This window comes from Tetrahymena thermophila, assembly GCF_000189635.1.
Source record: "Tetrahymena thermophila SB210 genomic scaffold scf_8254674, whole genome shotgun sequence".
Taxonomy (NCBI): Eukaryota; Ciliophora; class Oligohymenophorea; order Hymenostomatida; family Tetrahymenidae; genus Tetrahymena; species Tetrahymena thermophila.
Genome location: NW_002476440.1, coordinates 114,018 through 135,786, shown reverse-complemented (window position 1 = coordinate 135,786; position 21,769 = coordinate 114,018). Strand labels below are relative to the sequence as shown.

General features: G+C 19.9%; 4 protein-coding genes across 4 annotated transcripts; 2 read left to right on the top strand and 2 right to left on the bottom strand. All coding sequences in view use genetic code 6, as the record gives it.

The window, feature by feature from the left end:
* Positions 1-2,516: 2,516 nt before the first annotated feature.
* Positions 2,517-3,980, top strand: TTHERM_00745820 (transmembrane protein, putative; the record flags this gene model as incomplete). Its single annotated transcript, XM_001013555.2, has 4 exons — positions 2,517-2,931; positions 2,987-3,464; positions 3,526-3,871; positions 3,945-3,980. 4 exons carry the CDS (start codon positions 2,517-2,519, stop codon positions 3,978-3,980), a joined length of 1,275 nt encoding a protein of 424 aa, XP_001013555.2.
* A 1,784-nt stretch (positions 3,981-5,764) lies between these two features.
* On the bottom strand, positions 5,765-7,363 carry TTHERM_00745810 (hypothetical protein; the record flags this gene model as incomplete). The annotated part of the gene is made up of 7 exons (XM_001013554.2): positions 5,765-5,879; positions 5,982-6,033; positions 6,418-6,579; positions 6,638-6,778; positions 6,834-6,947; positions 7,001-7,159; positions 7,222-7,363. 7 exons carry the CDS (start codon positions 7,361-7,363, stop codon positions 5,765-5,767), a joined length of 885 nt encoding a protein of 294 aa, XP_001013554.2.
* A 2,875-nt stretch (positions 7,364-10,238) lies between these two features.
* On the top strand, positions 10,239-18,448 carry TTHERM_00745780 (kinase domain protein, putative; the record flags this gene model as incomplete). The annotated part of the gene is made up of 21 exons (XM_001013551.3): positions 10,239-10,277; positions 10,336-10,397; positions 10,629-10,718; positions 11,052-11,141; positions 11,462-11,551; positions 11,774-11,863; positions 13,478-13,567; positions 13,868-13,957; positions 14,274-14,363; positions 14,676-14,765; positions 14,892-14,981; positions 15,296-15,385; positions 15,537-15,626; positions 15,937-16,026; positions 16,190-16,279; positions 16,579-16,668; positions 16,972-17,061; positions 17,353-17,442; positions 17,735-17,824; positions 18,116-18,205; positions 18,364-18,448. 21 exons carry the CDS (start codon positions 10,239-10,241, stop codon positions 18,446-18,448), a joined length of 1,806 nt encoding a protein of 601 aa, XP_001013551.3.
* Positions 18,449-18,733: 285 nt separating this feature from the next.
* TTHERM_00745770 (hypothetical protein) lies at positions 18,734-21,195 on the bottom strand (the record flags this gene model as incomplete). The annotated part of the gene is made up of 9 exons (XM_001013550.2): positions 18,734-18,760; positions 19,803-19,954; positions 20,017-20,103; positions 20,155-20,241; positions 20,386-20,523; positions 20,582-20,668; positions 20,726-20,884; positions 20,935-21,080; positions 21,131-21,195. The coding sequence occupies 9 exons, from the start codon at positions 21,193-21,195 to the stop codon at positions 18,734-18,736; spliced, it is 948 nt and encodes a 315-aa protein (XP_001013550.2).
* Positions 21,196-21,769: the final 574 nt, after the last annotated feature.

Sequence of the window (21,769 nt, the reverse complement as noted above, 5' to 3'; positions counted from 1 at the left end):
AATTTAATTTGTTTTTGATAATTTTATTATTAAATATGAAAATAGGGAAATATAGTTGATATAAAAATGTAAGATTATTTAGTGATGAATATCTTAGTGAATTAAATAAATACTAAAATTATTGTTTTCAAATTTAATGAAACTGATAATTCATACATATTTTATTAATACTAATTTAATGGATTATATTAGATAAATAACATTTTTAATGAATAATTCATTAATAATACAAATAGCATCTATCTTATGACTTAGTAACAAAATTAAAATGTCATAGTTTAATTTTGGAAAATAAAAGAAATCAAAACAAAAGATCTAAACTCAAATTCTGAAATAATCTTTATTAAATAATTTGCTAAGCCTTGTTCAAATAATACTAAAATAAAAGTAGAAAATAATTTCTTTTATTTTATCTGCCCTTTTGTAGCATAGATTTTTGATTAAAATATAACATTTATTTCCAACCTAAAACATTTAGTTAGCTCAAATTAAACTATTACAGATATAAGTTATCTCAACTATAATATATTTTAAGTGACTATTTCTTCTAATTAGCTAGATTACTATGAAATAGCATAGAAATTTATTTATAAAATAAAATCTTTAACTAATTTATAAAATCCATAACTTTATAAGTTTGAAGCAAGCTTTATTAATAATTCAATTCTTTTAAACATCTATGGGATTTCATAATTTAACTTGTTCTAAGTTTAAATTGTTTATTAATCAAAGATATTCAACTAAAATCTGCCTTATGACCAAGATTACAATTAAGTCTAAGTATATATTAAAGATACATCTGATAACTATAAGGTAAAATTAATTATTTTAAAAGATAAATATAAATTATTAAATTATTAAATAATTTAGCATGAAATATAATAGCTTTAAATTCCTCTAAATAACAAAATTCTCAGATACTAAATATACTATAGTCCAAACTAAATAATGTAAATTTCATATTTTTTTTGTGTGCTAATTTAATTTGTTATATAAAAAGCTATAAATTCCCAGTTGTGATAACTTTTAAAAGTACAGATTTAATTGAAATATATACAGATAATAGTTCATAAAATAGTAGTCCACTCATTATCAATTCTTCAGAATTTATTTCTAGTTCTTTCAAAAACATAAAAATAGGTAGTTTATAGCTACTATTTAACTTAACTGATTAACAAGTGATTGACATGAACTAATTCAAGTAGCTGATAAATTTTTAGCTATCTAATATTTCAATTTGCTTTAATAAGTAACAAAGTTAAGTAATAATGCATTCATATAATTAACTCATATTGAATGAAATAAACATAATAAATTAAAGCATCTCTGCTAATTTTTAATTTTAAAATATTACTCAAATCACATTGAATAATATTTTATTAAGAAATGTTACTTTTAATTCATCAAACCCTCTATTTTCATTTGATAACATACAAATTCTAGTTATTAGAAATTTAACTATTTAAGAATCTAAATTCAGTTTTGGTTTTATGCAAATCACAAATATATAATAAGTAATATTTGAAAATGTTAAAATATAATAAAATTAACTATAATCAGGATTTATAAACTCATCTTACTGCTCAGATATTAGCTTAAATGATATTTATTAATATTAAAATATCAATTCATAAGGCAAATAAAACTAATAACAAATTTACCTTTTTATTTTTCTAAGAGTTTAAACAATTAAAATTACACAAACAGAATTCTATCATTAAATTGAGATAGGCTTTGTCTAATTCTAAGGATAATTTATCAACTTTTAATTATAAAATTAGCTTTCATCTTCTAATAATTTATTTTATAATAACACAGTCAGTTTTCCTATCTTACAATTTAACTACGGATTTCAAATTAGTTTAACAAACATTTCAACAAATAAAACATAAAGTCCTAGCTTGATGTTTTTTTCATTAGTTGATACTTTAATATTAAATTAACTAAATATACTGAATTCTTATTAATAATTATCAAAGGCAAGATAGCTTTAGACTTAATCAAATATTGGCTTGAGTTAAATTGATATGAATGGAATAAATTAAGCTTTCATAAACGATTTATAATTTAAAAATTGCTCTTCAATTTAGCTACTTAGTTTAAGACAATCAAGCATAGGAACTAATACAATTTAAAATAGTAACAGTATTTAAATTATAGGTATTAAAATAGAAAATATCAATTCATCTAACTAATTACCTCTAATATATTTAATGAACTAATTATCTATTATAAAAAATCTTACTGCATAAAACTTAACATTAAATAGTCATATGATTCAATAAGAAAATTTCTTTAATTTTTCAATTTCTAATTCAAGTTTTTAAAAAATTTAATACCTTAGCTCTTCAACTACTGTTAACTGCTAATTAGGATAAAATTTAGAAATTCAAAATGTTAAATTTAGTGACATATCTACTATAGCATTTTCAACTATCTTATTGCTTAAGTAAGTAACCTAAGTGTCTATAATTTCTAGTTAATTCATTAGAAATCAAAATATTTTTAGCAATAATATGATATCAAGCTTAGACATTCATAGTGTAGCAAACTTATAAATTATTTCAAAATTTGTCCTTAATAATTCTTTATTTTTGAATAATACTAGCTTTGGCTTTGGTGGAGCCATATTTTTATTACAGATTAGTACTTCATCTGTTTATAATTCTACTTTTATTACAAACAAAGCTCTTGATTTTTCAGGAGGAGCGATTTATGTTAATCAATCAAGTTTAACACTTTTGGAATCAATTTTTTAAAATAACCTATCATTAAAAGAAAGAGGTGGAGCGATATGTTCAGAAAATAGTAATTTAATAATAAATTAATCTTAAATAATTGGAAACACAGCTATAATCGGTGGAGGAATTTACTATAATCAAGATTAATCTTTGTTTGTTGATCTAAATACTAAATTGTTTAACAACACTGGTAATTATTAATAATAATTTTTTTTTTAGTTTAATTTAAATTTATAAATGAAAAGGGCGATTTTATGGAAACAATATTGGTTCTTTTCCTGTAAAACTTCTAAGCTACGATTTAAAAAAAAAATAATATAATAATTATATCAAAATCGAAAATTTCTAAAGTGGAAACTACACAAAAAATCCTCTCTATGTGCAATTTATCGATCAAGAAAACAGAATGATATCTCTAGATATCAATAGTGATGTCGATCATTTATCAGATAGTATATTATAGGAAATATAGAGTTATTAGATACAAATTTAAACATTACCTGACTAAAAAGATTTAGTTATTGTGCAAGGAAATAAGTTGGAATATATTTAAGAACTAAATTTATTTAAGTTAAATATTACAGCAGGATATAGCAATAACTCTATTTATTAGTTAAAATTAGTCTCATAAATATCTAACAAAATTCTTGTACTTGATTTAGAATTAGATTTTAGGAGATGCAAAATAGGAGAGATAAGATAAAGAAATTAAGGATTCATATAGTAAATTTTATTCATTAAATTCCTTTATTTGATTATATTGAATATATTTATATAAATTTAGGTGCTACGAATGTTAGCCAGGAACTTACTCTCTAACTGATCCATACTCAGATGAAAAAAATATAGATAGCCTACAGTGCTTAAAATGCCCTCAATAATATACTTCAAACTGCTATAAAGACCGTTTAATTTTAAAAGATAATTATTGGAGAGAGTCAAATACAACAGACGAAATCTATTCTTGCTTAAAAAATGGATGCAGTGAAACAAACAAAATTCAAATAAATGGTTGCATAAAAGGATATATAGGTCCTTTATGTGATTCTTGTGATTACAAAGGATAGTATTGGAATGCTTAATATGCTTTAAATGGAGATAGATGTGTATAATGTCAAGAAATAGCGTTTGTATATGTTTTCACTATTTTCCTCACTGCGTTTTATGGAACGTATCTCTATTACAATCTCAAAAATTAAGTAGCTAAAAAAGTTCTTTTTCTTAAGTTATTGTATTTGAATAAGATGCAAATATTGTTTATAAATAAAACAATATATTTAGAATAAGATTTAGGAACAATCATTAAAATTCTTTTTCATTACCTTTAAATATTTTGCTCATCAATCAATCTAAGTTAGTAATTACCATTTGCTCTGAATTCTATTGTATAAGTTGGAGGCGATCCTGCTAGTTTAACATTCTCTAGTTTTGATTGTCTTTTTAAAAATTCAATTTTACCAATGCTTTGGCTGAATAGATTATTACTTTAACTGTTTATAATTTTTACTATTACAATTTTACTAATATTTTCTAGGTAATTTGTAGACAAATTCTAAAGAAAGTTTCACAGAAAATCATTTTATTTAATTTTCATTTATCTATTTTATTACTCTTCAATAGCAAAATTATTTATCTCTCTATGCTTTTGCTAGAAAATAGGATCAAATTATTATATGCAAAATGATTATATGTAAGAATGCTGGGTAGAAAACTATTTAATTTTATTAATTGGTTTAATATATCCTTTGACAGTGGTTTGGTGCTTTTTAATACCTTATATTCTATTTAAAGTAATGCAAACAGCTTAAAAAAAGAAATCTAACTAAAAAATCAGCTACCTACTTTCATTTTATTTTCTTCAATAAGGTTATTAAACAAAGTGCTATTACTGGGAAGTAATCAAAATGCTTTAAAAATGCTTAATCATGATTATCTTAAACATAAACATTTCTTTGATAATTAAATTATTGCTAATATAAGGTGTTTGCTTTGTTTATTTGCAAATGGTAACCACTATTAAACCTTTCTAAAAAAGATATCTATAAAAGTTAGAAATCTTCCTTTAATAAATTATAATATTATCTCTTTTATTCTGGTGCATAATTTAATTTACTAATAACGAAGCTACGAATGTATCAATTTCTTTAATTTTAATGATCTTAAATTTAATAGGTCTAACAAAACTTATCATTCTTTACTTGAGAATTACAAGTTCTAGAAAAAATATCTATTAGACAAAAATATCAAAATTATTTTTTAAATGCAAGCTATTCAAAAATTAGTCAGTTTCTGTATAAAGAGTAAGTAGCTTATGGCTTAAAGTGCATAAATTTATATTTAAGAATAATATAAAGCGTCTAAAAGTTGAAAAATATAAAGTGACTCTTACAGGCTAATTTTCATTATAAAGCCCAATATGTTCAGTATCTTATTGAATTATAGAAATAATATTTATTTTTATTTTATTAAAATAGGATTAAGATATTTTAAATGGTAACATAGAGCCATATAATCTTTGAATGACTATAATAATACTTTGTTGTTAATTATATTTATGATAATATTCTTTTTATATTTTTATATATGCTATGTGCATCAATATAAGATCTTCACTATATATATACACTCTAAAAAATTCAATATCTAAAATGTTTATTTATTTATTTAGCAAATAAAATTAAAATAAATTAAAAAAATTTTTGTTAATATTTTAAAAATTAGAATATGAAATATATTAGAGTTTACACTAATTAAAATAAGAAAAATTAATGTATAAGTAGAATTTTAAGAAAATAAATAAATATAAATAACTAAATTATACTAAAAGTTGTTAATGCATTAAAATTGAAGAATATGAAGACGTCATCAAAATGAATTTCCTTAGTTCAAGCAATCAATCATTTACAGAAAATCCACTCAAATTCATTTTTAAAAATTAAAAAGTGTTTATTTGAAAATTTAATAAATTGAAACATTTATAAAAATATAAAATTGACAACAATATAAATAACAGGTATTATTAATCATTGATTATAACAATTTTATAAAGATTTTATAAAATTTGGATAATCATCATTATTTTATAATTTTATTTTATAAAGATTATCTTAATTCTTTAAAGATTAAAAGACAAAGTGCCTGTTTTATTAATTTATTTATAATAGCTAAACTTATGTAAGTCGATTTAAATCTTAGCAAATATCTAGTGCAGCTATACAAATACTATTACCAAATATTTACAGTAATCCTTATATTTCAGGTTAGACACTCAAATCACTATTGCCTACTTTTCCTATTAAGATATAATACGAATTTTGCTAATTTGATAAAAATTATTCTAATTTTTATGGATTATTTTGATTAGTAGGTTTAATTTAATCTACATTGCTATTAAATCTATTTTAACTTTAATCTATTAATTGCTTAGTTTTAGGTAATAATTTAAAAATATTTTGTAAAAACTCTTTAAATTCGCTGATATAATTTATTTTCAAATTTATTTTAAGGATATCATTAACAAAAATAGAACAAATGTTTTAACACTTATGATGGAATGTTATCTTGTTGATTTATTTAATATCATATTTTTTGACACCTCTATAACTCTTAAGTGTTTTTAAGACATATAAATAATTCTATGTAATGAATAATATTCTTTATTTTTTTTTCCCATTACTAGATATTTTAATCACAAGCTCACTATAAAAATATTATTATTCAGATATTAACTGATTGGACTCACTTTTAAGCAAAAGCTGAACAAGATATTTATTATAAATTTCATAGAAGTCCATATTAAAGAAATTTATTTAAGGATTGTCTACTTGTTCATTCATTTCTAATTTTATTTTATTCTAAATTATTAATATATTTATTTTATTTTTTTTAAATTTTACATTGACAGAAGTTTTGCTTTTGACTTTCGTAGAACTTAGATTTATTTACTACTTATTAAGATTTTTCAATACATGAATTTTATATGTTAATTTATTAGTCGTCATCGTTTTTAATATCATCAAAAAAAGAAAGAACCTATTCTATATTTTATGGTGGTTCAATAAAATCAAATTAATTAAACAAAATTAAATTTACTGGTTTAATCTTAATAGCTGCCTTATGCAAAAAAGTCATCTTATTTATTGAATACAGAGTCATCGCTTTTTAAATCTAAAGTCTAGCTGTTATTAGAAGATGAATCTTAGCTTGCTTAAATAGATAAAAATATTTAAATATCTTCAAGATATTTTATAAAAATTTACTTAATGACAAACATTTTTATAGCTGATTGGAGTTTTTAGGACATTCTAAATTTTAATATTAATCTTCAGTGTGAAGAAAAAAACCTTGAACAGTAAAGTTATTTATAAAATTAATTTTTTATTAATCATCATTATCTTCTACATCTGTATTCAAATCATCTATTAAAATATTTCAATTTGAAAATGTCAAAAAAATATATTGTTAAAGTTTTTTATTTTACCTGAAGAGATATTTAAAGGTTTAGAACATCTTTGTTATAAAGTACGTTATTGAATATTATTTATTATGAAATAGGTATTATGTTGTTCGAGTGATTAAACTTTTTCTCTAGATTGAATTTAAACACTGTCTAAAGATCCCATTTATTATCTAATAGTATAATTTTATTTTTTCCAAAAAATATATTACAAATTATGTTTACTTTGTCTGAATTTGATGCATAATATCTTATTATATGTTATTAAGATTCACAGGTAATGTTTCCTCTTTTTTAAATAGTATTTTTCTTGGAAACTAATTTTTCTCTTTATCCTTACTTATTATTTTAGCAAGAAATTGATTAGTTTTTAAATTATTATTATTATTTAATTATCACAAACTAAGGAATAAAAAAAAAACTAAAAACCTTGCTTAATTTATGTACTTATAATCTACAATTTATCTTCTATTCTTACTCAAGAAATATATTGTTAGAAATTCAAACATTTATTTTTTAATTAGTTATAGTTATTTTAATCACTGAATCATCTTTTGATTTTAGCCGCTGGTATAAAAAACCTTTTTCTAATAAAAATAAATAATTAAAAGCTAACATTCAATCAAAAATTTATTCTGATTCCCTATTTTACTTTATCCTTAATTATTTTCTGAAATGTAGTTAACTTATTTGATTAATTGATAACCTTTACTAAAATTTCAAAAGTATACTATACTATTTTGAATAAAAAATATGACTTATCATCTCACAAAATTTGTTTTTATATAGATACAAACATATACAAAAAAACAATTACAAATTATAAGCAATTTTTATATTTATTTATTTCTGATTCATAATCTAAAATACCATTTTTAATTTCTTGTAAAATTACATATTATTCTAACCTAAAAATTTATAAAAAAAGAGAAGACATAATGTATTTACAAAATATAAGTAACTTCCAAATACACTCATTTATTGCGGGTAACCTACTTGCCTAATGATGATTACTGAATATTATTTCAAAATTAAAAATGGATTAATTACTTACAGATTCAAAGATGATCATACTTTTTAATACATACAAAATCAAACTAATAGCATACACAACAAATTAATTAATTTTTATTAGTTATTAATCTATATAACAATAAAATTTCTAAATGCTTTCCTTTTTCAAGATCATTCTTAATTACTTTTATCAATTTACTCCATTATATGTAAAAAACTAAATTTGATTTATTAAAATTAATCATTAAATAAATTTATTCGCCATTTTTTTAAATATCATTTATCCATTTAATATATCAACTAAAAATAAACTCAAAAATATTTTATTTCTAAAATTTTTTCGAATTCATATATTTTATTTAAAATATATAAATAAAAGTCAATTTATTTTGTTAATAGTGGAAATGCTTATTGATAACAAAATTAAATTGAAATTTTTAACTTGTTTGAAAAAACGCACGCATCAAAATAATAAAACCCCTCCCTCGCTAAATAAAAACTCTATTATTTAATTTTTATCTTATAATTTTTAGGAGAGGATGGATTATTCATAAATTCTTAACTAATTGAATATTTAAATACTATATATTTTAAATTAATTAAATTGTAGTATTTAAATATTATTTAAGTTTTTTTATGATAATAATTTTTAATTTAATATTGATAAGAAAATTTATATTCATTTTAAAGATATATATTTATCATAAAAATATTTTATTGATAAAGACAATAAAGAAAATTCTTTTTTTGTGAAGCTGATTTTTTAAATCAACTTCAAATATTCTATTGAAAAATTATTTATACCTCTAATCCTATTTATTTTTTATTTAATTAATAGTATTTATATAGTCAATTTTAAATATCTCATTTACAATTTTATTTCTATTTGAAATTAATTTTTAATACACATTTAAGAATGCTTTCTAGTGTTTCCTGCTTATTCTTTAATATAATTAATTCTCAAATTTAATTTAAATACATTTCTCACTACAATTGAACATATTTTAGAATCATTTGAATGGAGTAATATGCAATTTCTTTACTTTATATCAAACTGTTATATACATCTTTAGCTGTAAAAGCTTTTTAGAAAATAAAATGAATTATATGTGATCAATATATTCCTTTATTTCTTCTCTCCATAACAAGATATTTTTGTTATTAATTCAATGAAAAAAATATTATTTTAAGTAGTTTGAATCATAAATTTCACTTAAAAGTAAATTATTAATCAGTTTTTACTCTTTTATTGTATATAAATTGATACATTATCATTAATTTGCTTCAAATTACTCTTAATCATAGACCTAAATTTCGTTATTTTTTACTAAATTATTAATATAAAAATTATCATTCTTAAATATATTTTAATATTTATACTTGAAGTTAATTCATATATTTGATTGAAATCTTACTATTTTGATTATCTATTTTTTAAAAAATATTTTTAGTGATTTGATCGTTTTTGTCTTTTATTTTCTATTGTAAAATTCCCTTATTTCAATTTTTGATAGGCTGGTACATATTTTTATATTAAGAGGAGTATTAAACTGCTCTATTAAGTTTTTTAAAAGCTTCACGCTTTATTCAATTTTTATATCTTCATAAATACTCAGTATAGATTCTAATTTCAAGCAAAAAAAAAGTTAAAATTATATAAATATATCTTTTAAAATTCACCTCAACTAAAACATAAAAATATAATATATTATTTTATCAATATTAAAGAAATTAATTAATAGAATTTAATCAATATACCATTTGATTTTTACTATTTTTATAAGTAGAAAATTTTAATAAAAATATTAAGATTTAATAATTGATTCATGCTACATTAACTTTAAACTTTTTTGGGATTTCTCCATCTAAAATAAAATTTTTAAATTTGTATTTGATAATTATTAAAATTTATTTATTCCTTTTGTCTAAATTAATTTGATATAATAGTTAATTAATTTATTAATATACTTATAATTAATTAAATCTCCATAAATTGCTATTCGATATCTTTTAAGAAAAAAAAATAAATGATATAATATAAAAAATATTTTAACAATTTAGAACAAGTAAATTTACTTTTTATTAATTAATAATAATTCAATTTATTTTTATTAATAACAAAAGTTTTTAAGCTCTTCATTTTAATCGTTTTAGGTTCTGCATATTGATCTGAATAAATGTTATTGGTATATTTGGTTTATTAATGTTTTATTTATTTAATTTTGATATGATTTACTTTTTTATTTAAAATTAAATTTTCATTCATATTCATTCAATTTTATTTTTTATTAATTATTTTAATTTGATTTTTAATATGAATATTAACTTTTTATTTTTTATATTTATATTTTTTATTCATTTTTTCCTACTAACTAACTATCAAATTAACTATATATTTCTCTTCAATATTTAAAAAGGCGAAATTAAATTAATGATGAAGCTGCATCAGGCTTAGGTAATGGTTTAGGAAAGTGCACTAATCTCTCAAATTTGACACTTGATCTGAAGTAAAATCAGTTTATTTGTTTTGGATTGTGGTATTTTTGAAATAAAAATTAATTTAAAGCAATATAAATAACTAACTAACTAACTCTTTTAATTTATTTATTTCTTTATGAACTTTTCATTTGATTTATTTTTCTTTTTTTATTCTACTTGTGATTTTTTATTTATTTATTTTTTTGTTTGCTAATTTAACTCCTTTTTTCATTTTAAATTTTTGCTATTACTTTTGATTGATCAATTCATTTCTTATTATTTCAAATAGTTTAATATTTTTGCTTCATTTTTCCTTATAATTAATAAATTAACTATATATTTTTTCTTAAATATTTAAAAAGGGGAAATTAAATAGGAGATGAAGGTGCTTAAGGCTTAGTTTCTTGTTTAGAAAAGTGCACTAATCTCTTAAATTTGACGCTTAATCTTTAGTAAAAACAGCTTATTAGTTTTGGATTGTGATATTTTTGAAAACAAAAATGAATTTAAATCAAAATAAATAACTTTTTTTATTTATTTATTTCTTTCTTTATGAGCTTTTCATTTGATTATTTTCTTTTTTTATTCTGCTTATATTTTATTTATTTATTTGTTTGTTTGTTTGTTAACTTAACTCATTTTTTCATTATCAACTTTTGCTTTTACTATTGATAGATTAATTAATTTCTTATTATTTCATATTTTTGCTTCATTTATTTCTTCCTTATAATTAGCAAATTAGGTTTATATTTTTTCTTGAATATTTAAAAAGGGGAAATTCAATTGGTGATGAAGGTTTATCAGGCTTAGGTTAAGGTTTAGAAAAGTGCACTAATCTCTCAATTTTGACACTTAATCTTTAGTAAAAACAATTTATTTGTTTAGAATTGTGATTTTTTTGAAAATAAAAATGAATTTAAAACAATATAAACTAACTTTTGTTTTTTATTTTATTTATTTATTTGTTTTTTTGTTAATTTGACTCATTTTTCCATTGTTTTTATTATTAATTAGTTATTTCATATTTTTTCCTTCTAACTAACAAATTAATTAAAAATATATTTTTTCTTGATTATTTAAAAAGGACAAATTAAATTGGTGATGAAGGTTTATCAATATTAGGTTCTAGTTTAGGAAAATGCACTAATCTCTCAAATTTGACACTAGATCTTAAGTAAAAACAGTTTATTTGTTTTGGATTGTGATATTTTTAAATATAAAATTGAATTTAAAACAATATAACTAACTAACTCTTTTAATTTATTTCTTTATAAACTTTTTATTTAATTTGTTTTTCTTTTTTTATTGTGCTTGTTTTTTTTTTCTTCATTTATTTATTTGTTAATTTAACTAATTTTTTCATTTCTAGCATTTGCTTTTATTATGATTAAATACAGTTAGCGAATTGATATTTGAAACTAATATGAAAAATTTAATATATTTAAAAATAAAACATAACATTAAACAAAAACTAAATTAAATAAATCAGTATTAGATTTTATATCCCTTATTTTAAATAAGTAGTTCAGATCTTTTCTTCCAAGAATTTATTAGTTTATCAATTTTATGTTATTATAAAATCCTCCAAGATTTCATGATTTATGAAATTAGTTCTGATTCTGTTTTTGGATTAACTTTTTTAAGTTCCTTCTTAATAATGCCCTAATATAGGATTAAGGTCTGAAGAGTTTGAGGGTCAGTCAGCTATTCTAACCAATTCATATTTTAAATTGTTAATTGTATCCTTTTTTTATCTTTCGGGTTATTGTCTTAATAGAGATTGGCTGTCTAACCTCTGAAGTTTTCATAGCTAAGGGAATTAAGTACTGCTTGTGTATTTATTTATATTTTTCACCATTGATATTCTCCTTAAATTGATGGATTTGTGATTTACCAAGTAGTGCAATAGCTATCCAAGTATTTACTTTAAAAGAATGCTTCACAAAAAAGATTAAGTTTTCAGAACATAATTTATTAAGTAATATGATTTTTTGAATGACTATAAGTTTAAAACTTACTTTCATTATCAAAAATAACCCACTCAATATCATCATTTTTGTGAAATCTCCCAAATCTTTTTCTTAATATTGCTTTGTTTTTCTAAAATAGGCGGACTTGTGTTAAAGAGATCAAAAATTTCAATATTTTATTATTTTAGCCACTTTTATTTAGATATTTTGTGTAACACCCTATTTTTAATAGTTTTAGAGTCACAATACTATGACTCTCGTATGAAATTTTATTATCCTCAATTTATATTTATTCATCTAACTCACTTCATGCATGATCTTTCCTTTTCTTTTTCAAAAGTAGCTCTCCATTTTTTATTTTCTTGATGATCCTATAAACTGTTACCTTAGAAATTTAATATTTATCTTTTATTCTATACTATATTTAATTATATTTTGTGATTTCTGCATCAAAGAGAGCTTTTATTCCCTCTTCTCTTGTCATCTGAAATCTCAACTAATTCTCTTTATTTTCTCATTATTTTTTTAATCAAAATTTCTTTTATTTTTGACTAATTGAATTTTAAAGTTTTTATGATTTAACAGTTAGAGATAGAATTTCATAGTAAAACAATTTATCAAATTATTACTAGCTTCTTAGCATATAAATTGATAACATATATATATTTAAATAAAAGTTTATTATTGTTCTTAAAAAATTATTGTTTAATTTTTCAGTTCGCTAACTGTAATTATTTTCTTATTATTTCATATTTTTTGTTCATTTTTTCATTATTACTAAAAAATTAACTATTATTTTTTCTTCAATATTTAAAAAGGCAGAATTTGATTGATGAAATTGGTGCATCAAGCTTAGGTTCTGGTTTAGAAAAGTGCACTAATCTCTCAAATTTAACTCTCAATTTGATGTAAATCAGTTAATTTGTTTTTGGTTATGATATTTTTTCAATTAAAAAAAGAATTTAAAACAATATAGCTAACTCTTTTAGCTTATTTATGATTTTTTCATTTCCTTTATTTTTTTATATTCTCCTTATTTTTTATATTTATTTATTTGTTTGCTTGTTAATTTAATTCATTTTTTCATTTTCAACTTTTGATTTTTTTATTAATTTTTTTATTTATTTATTATTATTTAATATTTTTTCTTCATTTTTTATTAATAACTAAAAAATTAACAAATTATTTTTTGTTCAATATTTAAAAAGGTCAAATCAAATTGGTCCAATTGGTGCATCAGGCTTAGGTTTTGGCTTAGGAAAGTGCCCTAATCTCTAAAATTTGACACTTGATATAACGTAAAAACATTCTATTTGTTTTGGATTGTGATATTTTTGAATATAAAAATGAATTTAAAACAATAATTATCAATAACTCTTTTAATTTATTTATGAGCTTATCATTTGATTTATTTTTTTATTTTTTTATTTTGCTTGTGTTTTATTTATTTATTTCTCTGTTTGTTTCTTAATTTAACTCATTTTTCCATTTCAACTTTTACTTTTATTATTAATTAGTTAACTAATTCATTTCTTATAATTTCATATTATTTATTCGTTTTTTCCTTCTAACTAGCAAATTAACTTTATATCTTTTTCTTCAAAATTTAAAAAGGGGAAATTAAATTGGTGAAATTGGTACTTCGGGTTTAAGTACTGGTTTAGGAAAGTGCACTAATCTCACAAATTTAACACTTTAACTATGGTAAAAACAGTTAATTCGTTTTTGATTGTGATATTATTTTTGAATATAAAATGAATTTAAAGCAACATAAATAAGTCTTTTAATTTATTTATTTCTTTATGAGCTATTCATCTGATTTATTTTTCTTTTTTTATTCTGTTTGTGTTTTATTTATTTATTTTTTTGTTTGTTTGTTTGTTTGCTAATTTAACTCATTTTTTCATTTTCAACTTTTGCTGATATTATTCATTAATTAATTTCTTTTTATTTCTTCATTTTTTCCTTATAACTAAGAATTTAGCTTCTTTTTTTTTCTCTTCAAAATATAAAAAGGGGAAATTCAATTGGTGATTAAGGTGTATAAAGTTTAAGTTCTGGTTTAGAAATGTGCACTAATCTCTCAAATTTGACACTTAATCTTTAGTTCATTTTTTCATTTAAATTTTTTCTTTTATTATTAATTAGTTTCATATTATTTAATATTTTTTCTTCATTTTTTCCTTTTAACTAACAAATTAAATTTATATTTTTTCTTCAATATTTAAAAAGGTAGAATTAAATTGGCATAATTGGTGCATCAAGCTTAGGTTCTGGTTTAGGAAAGTGCACTAATCTCTAAAATTTGACACTTGATCTAAGGTAAAAACAGTTTATTTGTCTTGAATTGTGATATTATTGAATATAAAAAAGAATTTAAAACAATAAATTTAAATCTTTTAATTCATTTATTTTTTGTTTTTCATTTAAGTTATTTTTTTTTATTTATCCTGCTTATGTGTTTTTTATATTTATTTATTTCTTTGCTTGTTTGCTAATTTAACTCATTTTTTTAATTTACAACGTTTGCTTTATTATTAATAAATTAATTAATTTCTTATTATTTCATATTTTTTCTTCATTTTTTTGTTCAAACAAATTAATTAACTTTATATTTTTTCTCAATATTTAAAAAGGCGAAATTAAATTGGCTGTGAAGGTGCATCAGACTTAGGTTCAGGTTTAGGAAAATGCACTAATCTCTCAAAATTGACACTTGATCTATGGTAAAAACAGTTTATTTGTTTTGAGTTGAGATATTTTTGAATATAAAAGTGAATTTAAAATTAATTCATATCTTATTATTTCATATTATTACTTCATTTTTTCTTTCTATCTAACAAAATAAATTATATTTTTTCTACAATATTTAAAAAGGTAGAATTAAATTGGTGATGAAGGTGTATCAGGCTTAGTTTCTTGTTTAGAAAAGTGCACTAATCTCTCAAATTTGACACTTTTACTATGGTAAAAATAGTTTATTTGCTTTGGATTGTGTGTGATATTTTTGAATATAAAAAAGAATTTAAAACATTATAACTGACTCTTTTAATTTATTTATTTGCTTTTTATTTTATTTATTTTTCTTTTTTTAATTCTTCCTGTTTTTTATTTATTTCTTTATTTATTTTACTTTGATTGTTTTTAATTCATTTTTTAATTTTCAACTTTTGCTTATATTATTAATTAGTAAATTAATTCATTTCCTATTATTTCATATTATTTCTTTTTAATTAACAGATTAACTCTTTAATTTTTCTTTAATATATTTAAATAGGTCTAATTAAATTGATGATGAAGGTGCATTAGACTTAGGTTTTGGTTTAGTAGAGTGCTCTAATCTCTCAAATTTGACACTTGATCTTAGGTAAAACAGTTCATTTGTTTTGGATTTTGTGTGATATTTTTGAATATAAAAATGAATTTAAAATTAATTCATTTCTTATTATTTTCATATTATTTCTTGATTTTTTCCTTCTAAATAACTAAAAAAATAAATTATTATTTTTTCTTCTTCAATATTTAAAAAGCTAGAATTAAATTGGTGATGAAGGTATATCAGACTTAGTTTTTTGTTTAGAAAAATGCACTAATCTCTCAAATTTGACACTTTTACTATGGTAAAAATAGTTTATATGTTTTGGATTGTGTCTGATATTTTTGAATATAAAAAAGAATTTAAAACATTATAACTAACTCTTTTAATTTTATTTGTTAGCTTTGTATTTTATTTATTTTTCTTTTTTTATACTGATTTTAAATCTTTGTTTTTTAATTAAACTCATTCTTTCATTTACAATTTCATCTTTAATATTAATTAGTAAATTAATTCAATTCTTATTATTTCATATTATTTCTACATTGTTTCATTTTAATTAACAAATTAACTCTTTATTTTTTTTTCAATATATTTAAAAAGGTCGAATTAAATTGATGTTTTAGGTGCATCAAGCTTAGGTTCTGGTTTAGGAAAGTGCTCTAATCTCTCAAATTTGACACTTGATCTAAGGTAAAACAATTTATTTTTTTTGGATTATGATATTTTAGAAAATAAAAAATAATTGAAAACAATATAAATAAATATTTTAATTTATTTATTTCTTTATGAGCTTTCCATTTGATTTATTTTCTTTTTTTATTCTGATGGTGTTTTTTTTATTTGTTTGTTTGAAAATTTAACTTATTTTTTAATTTTCAATTTTTGTTTTATTGTTAATAAATTAATTCATTTCTTATTATTTCTTATTTTTTCTTCATTTTTTTCTTCTAACTAACAAATTAACTTAATTTTTTTTCTTTAATATTTAAAAAGGGAAAGCTAAATTGGTGATGAAAGTGCATCAGGCTTAGGTTCTGGTTTATAAAAGTGCACTAATCTCTCAAATTTGACACTTAAACTTTAGTAAAAATAGTTTATTTGTTTAGGATTGTGTGTGATATTTTAGATTATAAAAATGAATTTAAAACAATAAAACTAGCTCTTTTAATTTATGTATTTATGAGTTTTTCGTTTTATTTTTTAATTATTTACTATTCTGCTTCTGTTTTTTTTTACTTATTTCATTGTTTAATTGTTAATTTAACTCAGTTTTTCTTATTAAACATTTGATCTTATTAATTATTTCATATTTTTTATTCATTTTTAACTTCTAACTATCAAATTAAATTAAATTTTTTCATAATATTTAAAAAGGCTAAATTAAATTGGTGATGAAGGTACATCAGGTTTACTTATTGGCTTAGAAAAGTGCACTAATCTCTCAAATTTGACACTTGATCTAAGGTAAAACAGTTTATTTGTTTTAGATTGTGATATTTTTGAAAATAAAAAATAATTGAAAACAATTTAAATAAATCCTTTAACTTATTTATTTCTTTATGAGCTTTCCATTTGATTTATTTTGTTTTTTTATTCTCCTGGTATTTTTTTGTTTGTTAATTTAACTCATTTTTTCATTTTCAACTTTTGTTTTATTATTAATAAATTAATTAATTTCTTATTATTACATATTATTTCTTGAATTTTTCCTTCAAACTAACACATTAACTATATTTTTTTTCTTCAATATTTAAAGGTAGAATTAAATTGGCGATGAAGGTGCATCAGCCTTAGGTTCTGGTTTAAGAAAATGCACTAATCTCTCAAATTTGGTACTTGATCTTTAGTAAAAGCAGTTTATTTGTTTTGGATAGCTATATTTTTGAATATAAAAATAAATTTAAAATAATATAAGCTAATCTTTTAATTAATTTATTTATTTATTTATGACTTTTCATTTGATTTTTATTTATTAATTACTTTGATTGTTTTTTAATTTAACTCATTTTTTTATTTTCAACTTTTTCTTTTATTCTTAATTAGTTAATTAATTTATTATTATTTCATATTTTTTTTCTTCATTTTTTTCTTCTAATTGACACATCTACATTATATTTTTTCTTCAATATTTAAAAAGGTAGAATTAAATTGGTGATTAAGGTGTATCAGACTTAGGTTTTGGTTTAAGAAGGTGCACTAATCTCTCAAATTTAACTCTAGGTCTTTAGTAAAAGCAGCTTATTTGTTTTGGATTATGATATTTTTGAATAAACAATATAACTAATTCTTTTAATTTATTTTTATTTTTCTTATTTTGTTATATTTATTTATTTAAAATATAATATTTTATTTAATTTTTGTATTTAAGCTAATTTATATTAAAAGGTTCAACTAAATAAATAAATCATAAAAATTGAAAGTAAAGTGTCATAAATCAAAAAGATTAGTTACCTTAAAAATAAAATATTGATGATAAAAAAGCGGTAAAATAACAAAAAAATAAAAATTTATTTGAATACTTAAATATAATATGTTTTATGTTTTAATAATCTGTTCAGATAAATTAACCTAACATAATAAATAGATAGAGTATTTATTTACTTTTATATTTGTAAATATAATATTTTGGTAAGTTAATAAATAGTTTATCAAACAAAATAAAATTTAAGATTTTAATTTATTTAAATAAATAAAGTAATTCCTCTAAAATCAACCAATATATTTTACCTAAAGAATCCTATATTAATTAATAATATCATTCGTGATAGATGTTTTTGCCTACCTATATATTCATAATTTCTTATTAATATTTTACAATAATTTCTACTTTAACTTAAAAAATTTTTTAATACATTCTCCAATTAATTATCTATAACAAACTAAGACAATCATATTTATTGTATTGATGGATGTCTTAATTTATGATGCATTTTAAAATATATAAAAACAAAATTTATCTAGCCTGATTTGTAAATTAATTAAATTAGATTAAGATAACTTTTTCATACAACCATATGTTTGTTTTGCAAATTTTTTGTATCAGAATAACTTGTTATAAAAATTAAATTAATGAATTATACATATTGATTAATTGAAAGCATACAATAATAAAAATACATGCAAATAAGTTAAAGTATCAATCAGATAGTTTATGTTTTTTTTTTATAAAACTTTTATATTTAATCTATAAAAATTGTAAGCTCTAAGTCATTTTAAAGCATTATTAGGAATAAATTATTTTAATTTTAAATAGATTTAAAAAAAAATCTTCTATTTTATAAATCTATCTCAACTAAATCTACTTAAAGCAGTCTATTTAAACCTTCACATTTCTCTAAACTGCTTATACAAATATCTATATCAAAGATTTATAATAAACCTAATATTTGTAAGTCATCTAAATATTTATTATTATTTATTTTGTTAATTGATATATAAAATTATCTTTGATAATTCATTGAAAGCTAATCACTTTGTGAGGCATAGCTGTTCTCGAATATGTTATCTTCAGATTTCTCACATAAGGATTTATTTTATTTATAGATTATAGGCAAGTTAGTTTTTAATATATATTTGAATATATCTCCAATAGTTTTGATAAATTCATTAAAGTGATTAATTTTCAAGGTTAATTAAAACTTGCTTCTCACAACAATAGAACAAAAATTAGTATTATTTGAGTGTACAATTATTCTGTTGATTTCTGAAAGATTGAATTTATATATTCCTTTATGAGAACTAAGGTTTTTGAGAATATAAAAGGAATTATGATTAAAAAATATTATTCGTTTTTTCTTCTCACCAGAACGAGATATTTTGGTAACTAATTCGCTAAAAAAATAATTTTAATTTTTATTTGGACTATCACTTTAAAGTAATTGCTATATAATTTCTTCGTTTATTATTTAGCAAAAATCCATATCAAATTGGATTGTTTCAAATGAATCATATGATTATTCATCTGATTAATTATATTCTAATATTTTTTTTAATGATTAATTATTTTTTTAAAAAACTAACTAAATAATAATTTTTTACCTGATGTTTATTCCCAAGATTTAGATGCTTTCAAAATGGTTTTTCTTGTTTATTTACCATGACTTTAGCCAAACAAATAATTAGATTCTAATTAATTTAAATAAATTACTTAAAAAGAATTTTAAAAGAAAAACTTACCCAATTATCTGTTTTCAACTTCATATTTTCTTAATAATATTTAAATCTTTTACTGTAGCCCATTTATATCATCTTTCTAAAAAACTTCTTTAGAATTAAAAAAAATGAATATTCTCCTCAATTTAATTAAACTTAATCTTAAAATATCAAATTTATAAAAATATTTCTTTTTTATCTATTAAATTCTTGAAATTTCATAAATTTGAAAATGATTTTAATTGAAAAATTTACTTTTTTCAATTTGCTCGTTAAAAGTGACTCTTTTTTGTGAAGCGCTTTTAATGCTACTGACTTCAGTTCTTTCAGTATTTTGATAAGATGAAATTTTTAAGCTCTCAAATTCAGATTCATTATCATTAAGAAGTGTGTCTTTATTTTCAATAGTGTTATTTTTAACAATTTGTTTATTTGAAATGAAATAAATTACTAGATTAAATTTGGGATGTTTCTTCAAAATAATCATTACTTTATCTATTTTATTACTGATTTAAGCAGAAACTTGAATCTTAGTTCTCTTTATATGCATAATTATTATGTAAATTTTATTAATTAAAAATAAAAAAGAATTTACACTTCTATTATGGGATTGATATGTTTAAAAAATTTATATCAAGTTTGATATCCGTGTCTTCATTTTCTGAGAATTGAGAAAAACTTTTAGCGTTTAAGGTATTAATAGGATATACAGTTTCTTGAGTATTATCATCTTGTATGTCTGTATTTGAGTAATCTATATAATTATAAATGTTTTTTATTAGAAAGTAATATGAAACTTTTTACTTATTCCTGAAGACATGTTAGATTTCAGTAGAGTTTCATCACTTTTTAATTATTATTTTGATTAACAATCAGCTTCTGATTACATGAAAAACTGATGAGTCCTTTAGGGTATAGGTGAAATACTATCCAATGAGTTGGTTTAAGTTCTTTTATAAAATATTTAAATTATAATAATAAGAATATAAACATTTTTTACTTATTTTTATCTGAAAATATGCTTCTATTAGAAAAGATAGTTTACAAATTGTAGTTGTGACTCATTTTTATTTTAAAGTTTTTTTATATTATTTTTGTATTATAATTTGATTATATATAACCTTTAAAAAAACATTCCAAACCTAATATAAAACATAATATGGATATTACATATTTTAAATTAATAGAAAGAATAGTACATTATTGATTAAGTTATTATTGACTATTAATTGAATTTTGTTTAAAAATGTGAATGATGATGACAATAATCTAATTTCTTCTTGAAAAATAAAGGGAAAAACGTATTAATGATATAATTAATATATAAAAATTAATCAGATTAAGTTTTTACTAAAATAAGTACAGTGATTTCAGATTTAATTGCTATTAACTCTTTAGCTCTTTGCTTTGCTATATTTCAATTTTACTGAATCAATTATTTAAAAATAAAACCCAAATGAAGAAATGCCTTAACATATTTTATATAGGTATCAATCATATAATATATAAAAATTAATCAGATTAAGTTTTTACTAAAGTAAGTACAGTGATTTCGCATTTAATTGCTATTAACTCGTTAGTTGTTTGCAATATTTTAATTTTACTGAATGAATTATTTCAAAAATAAAACTTAAATAAA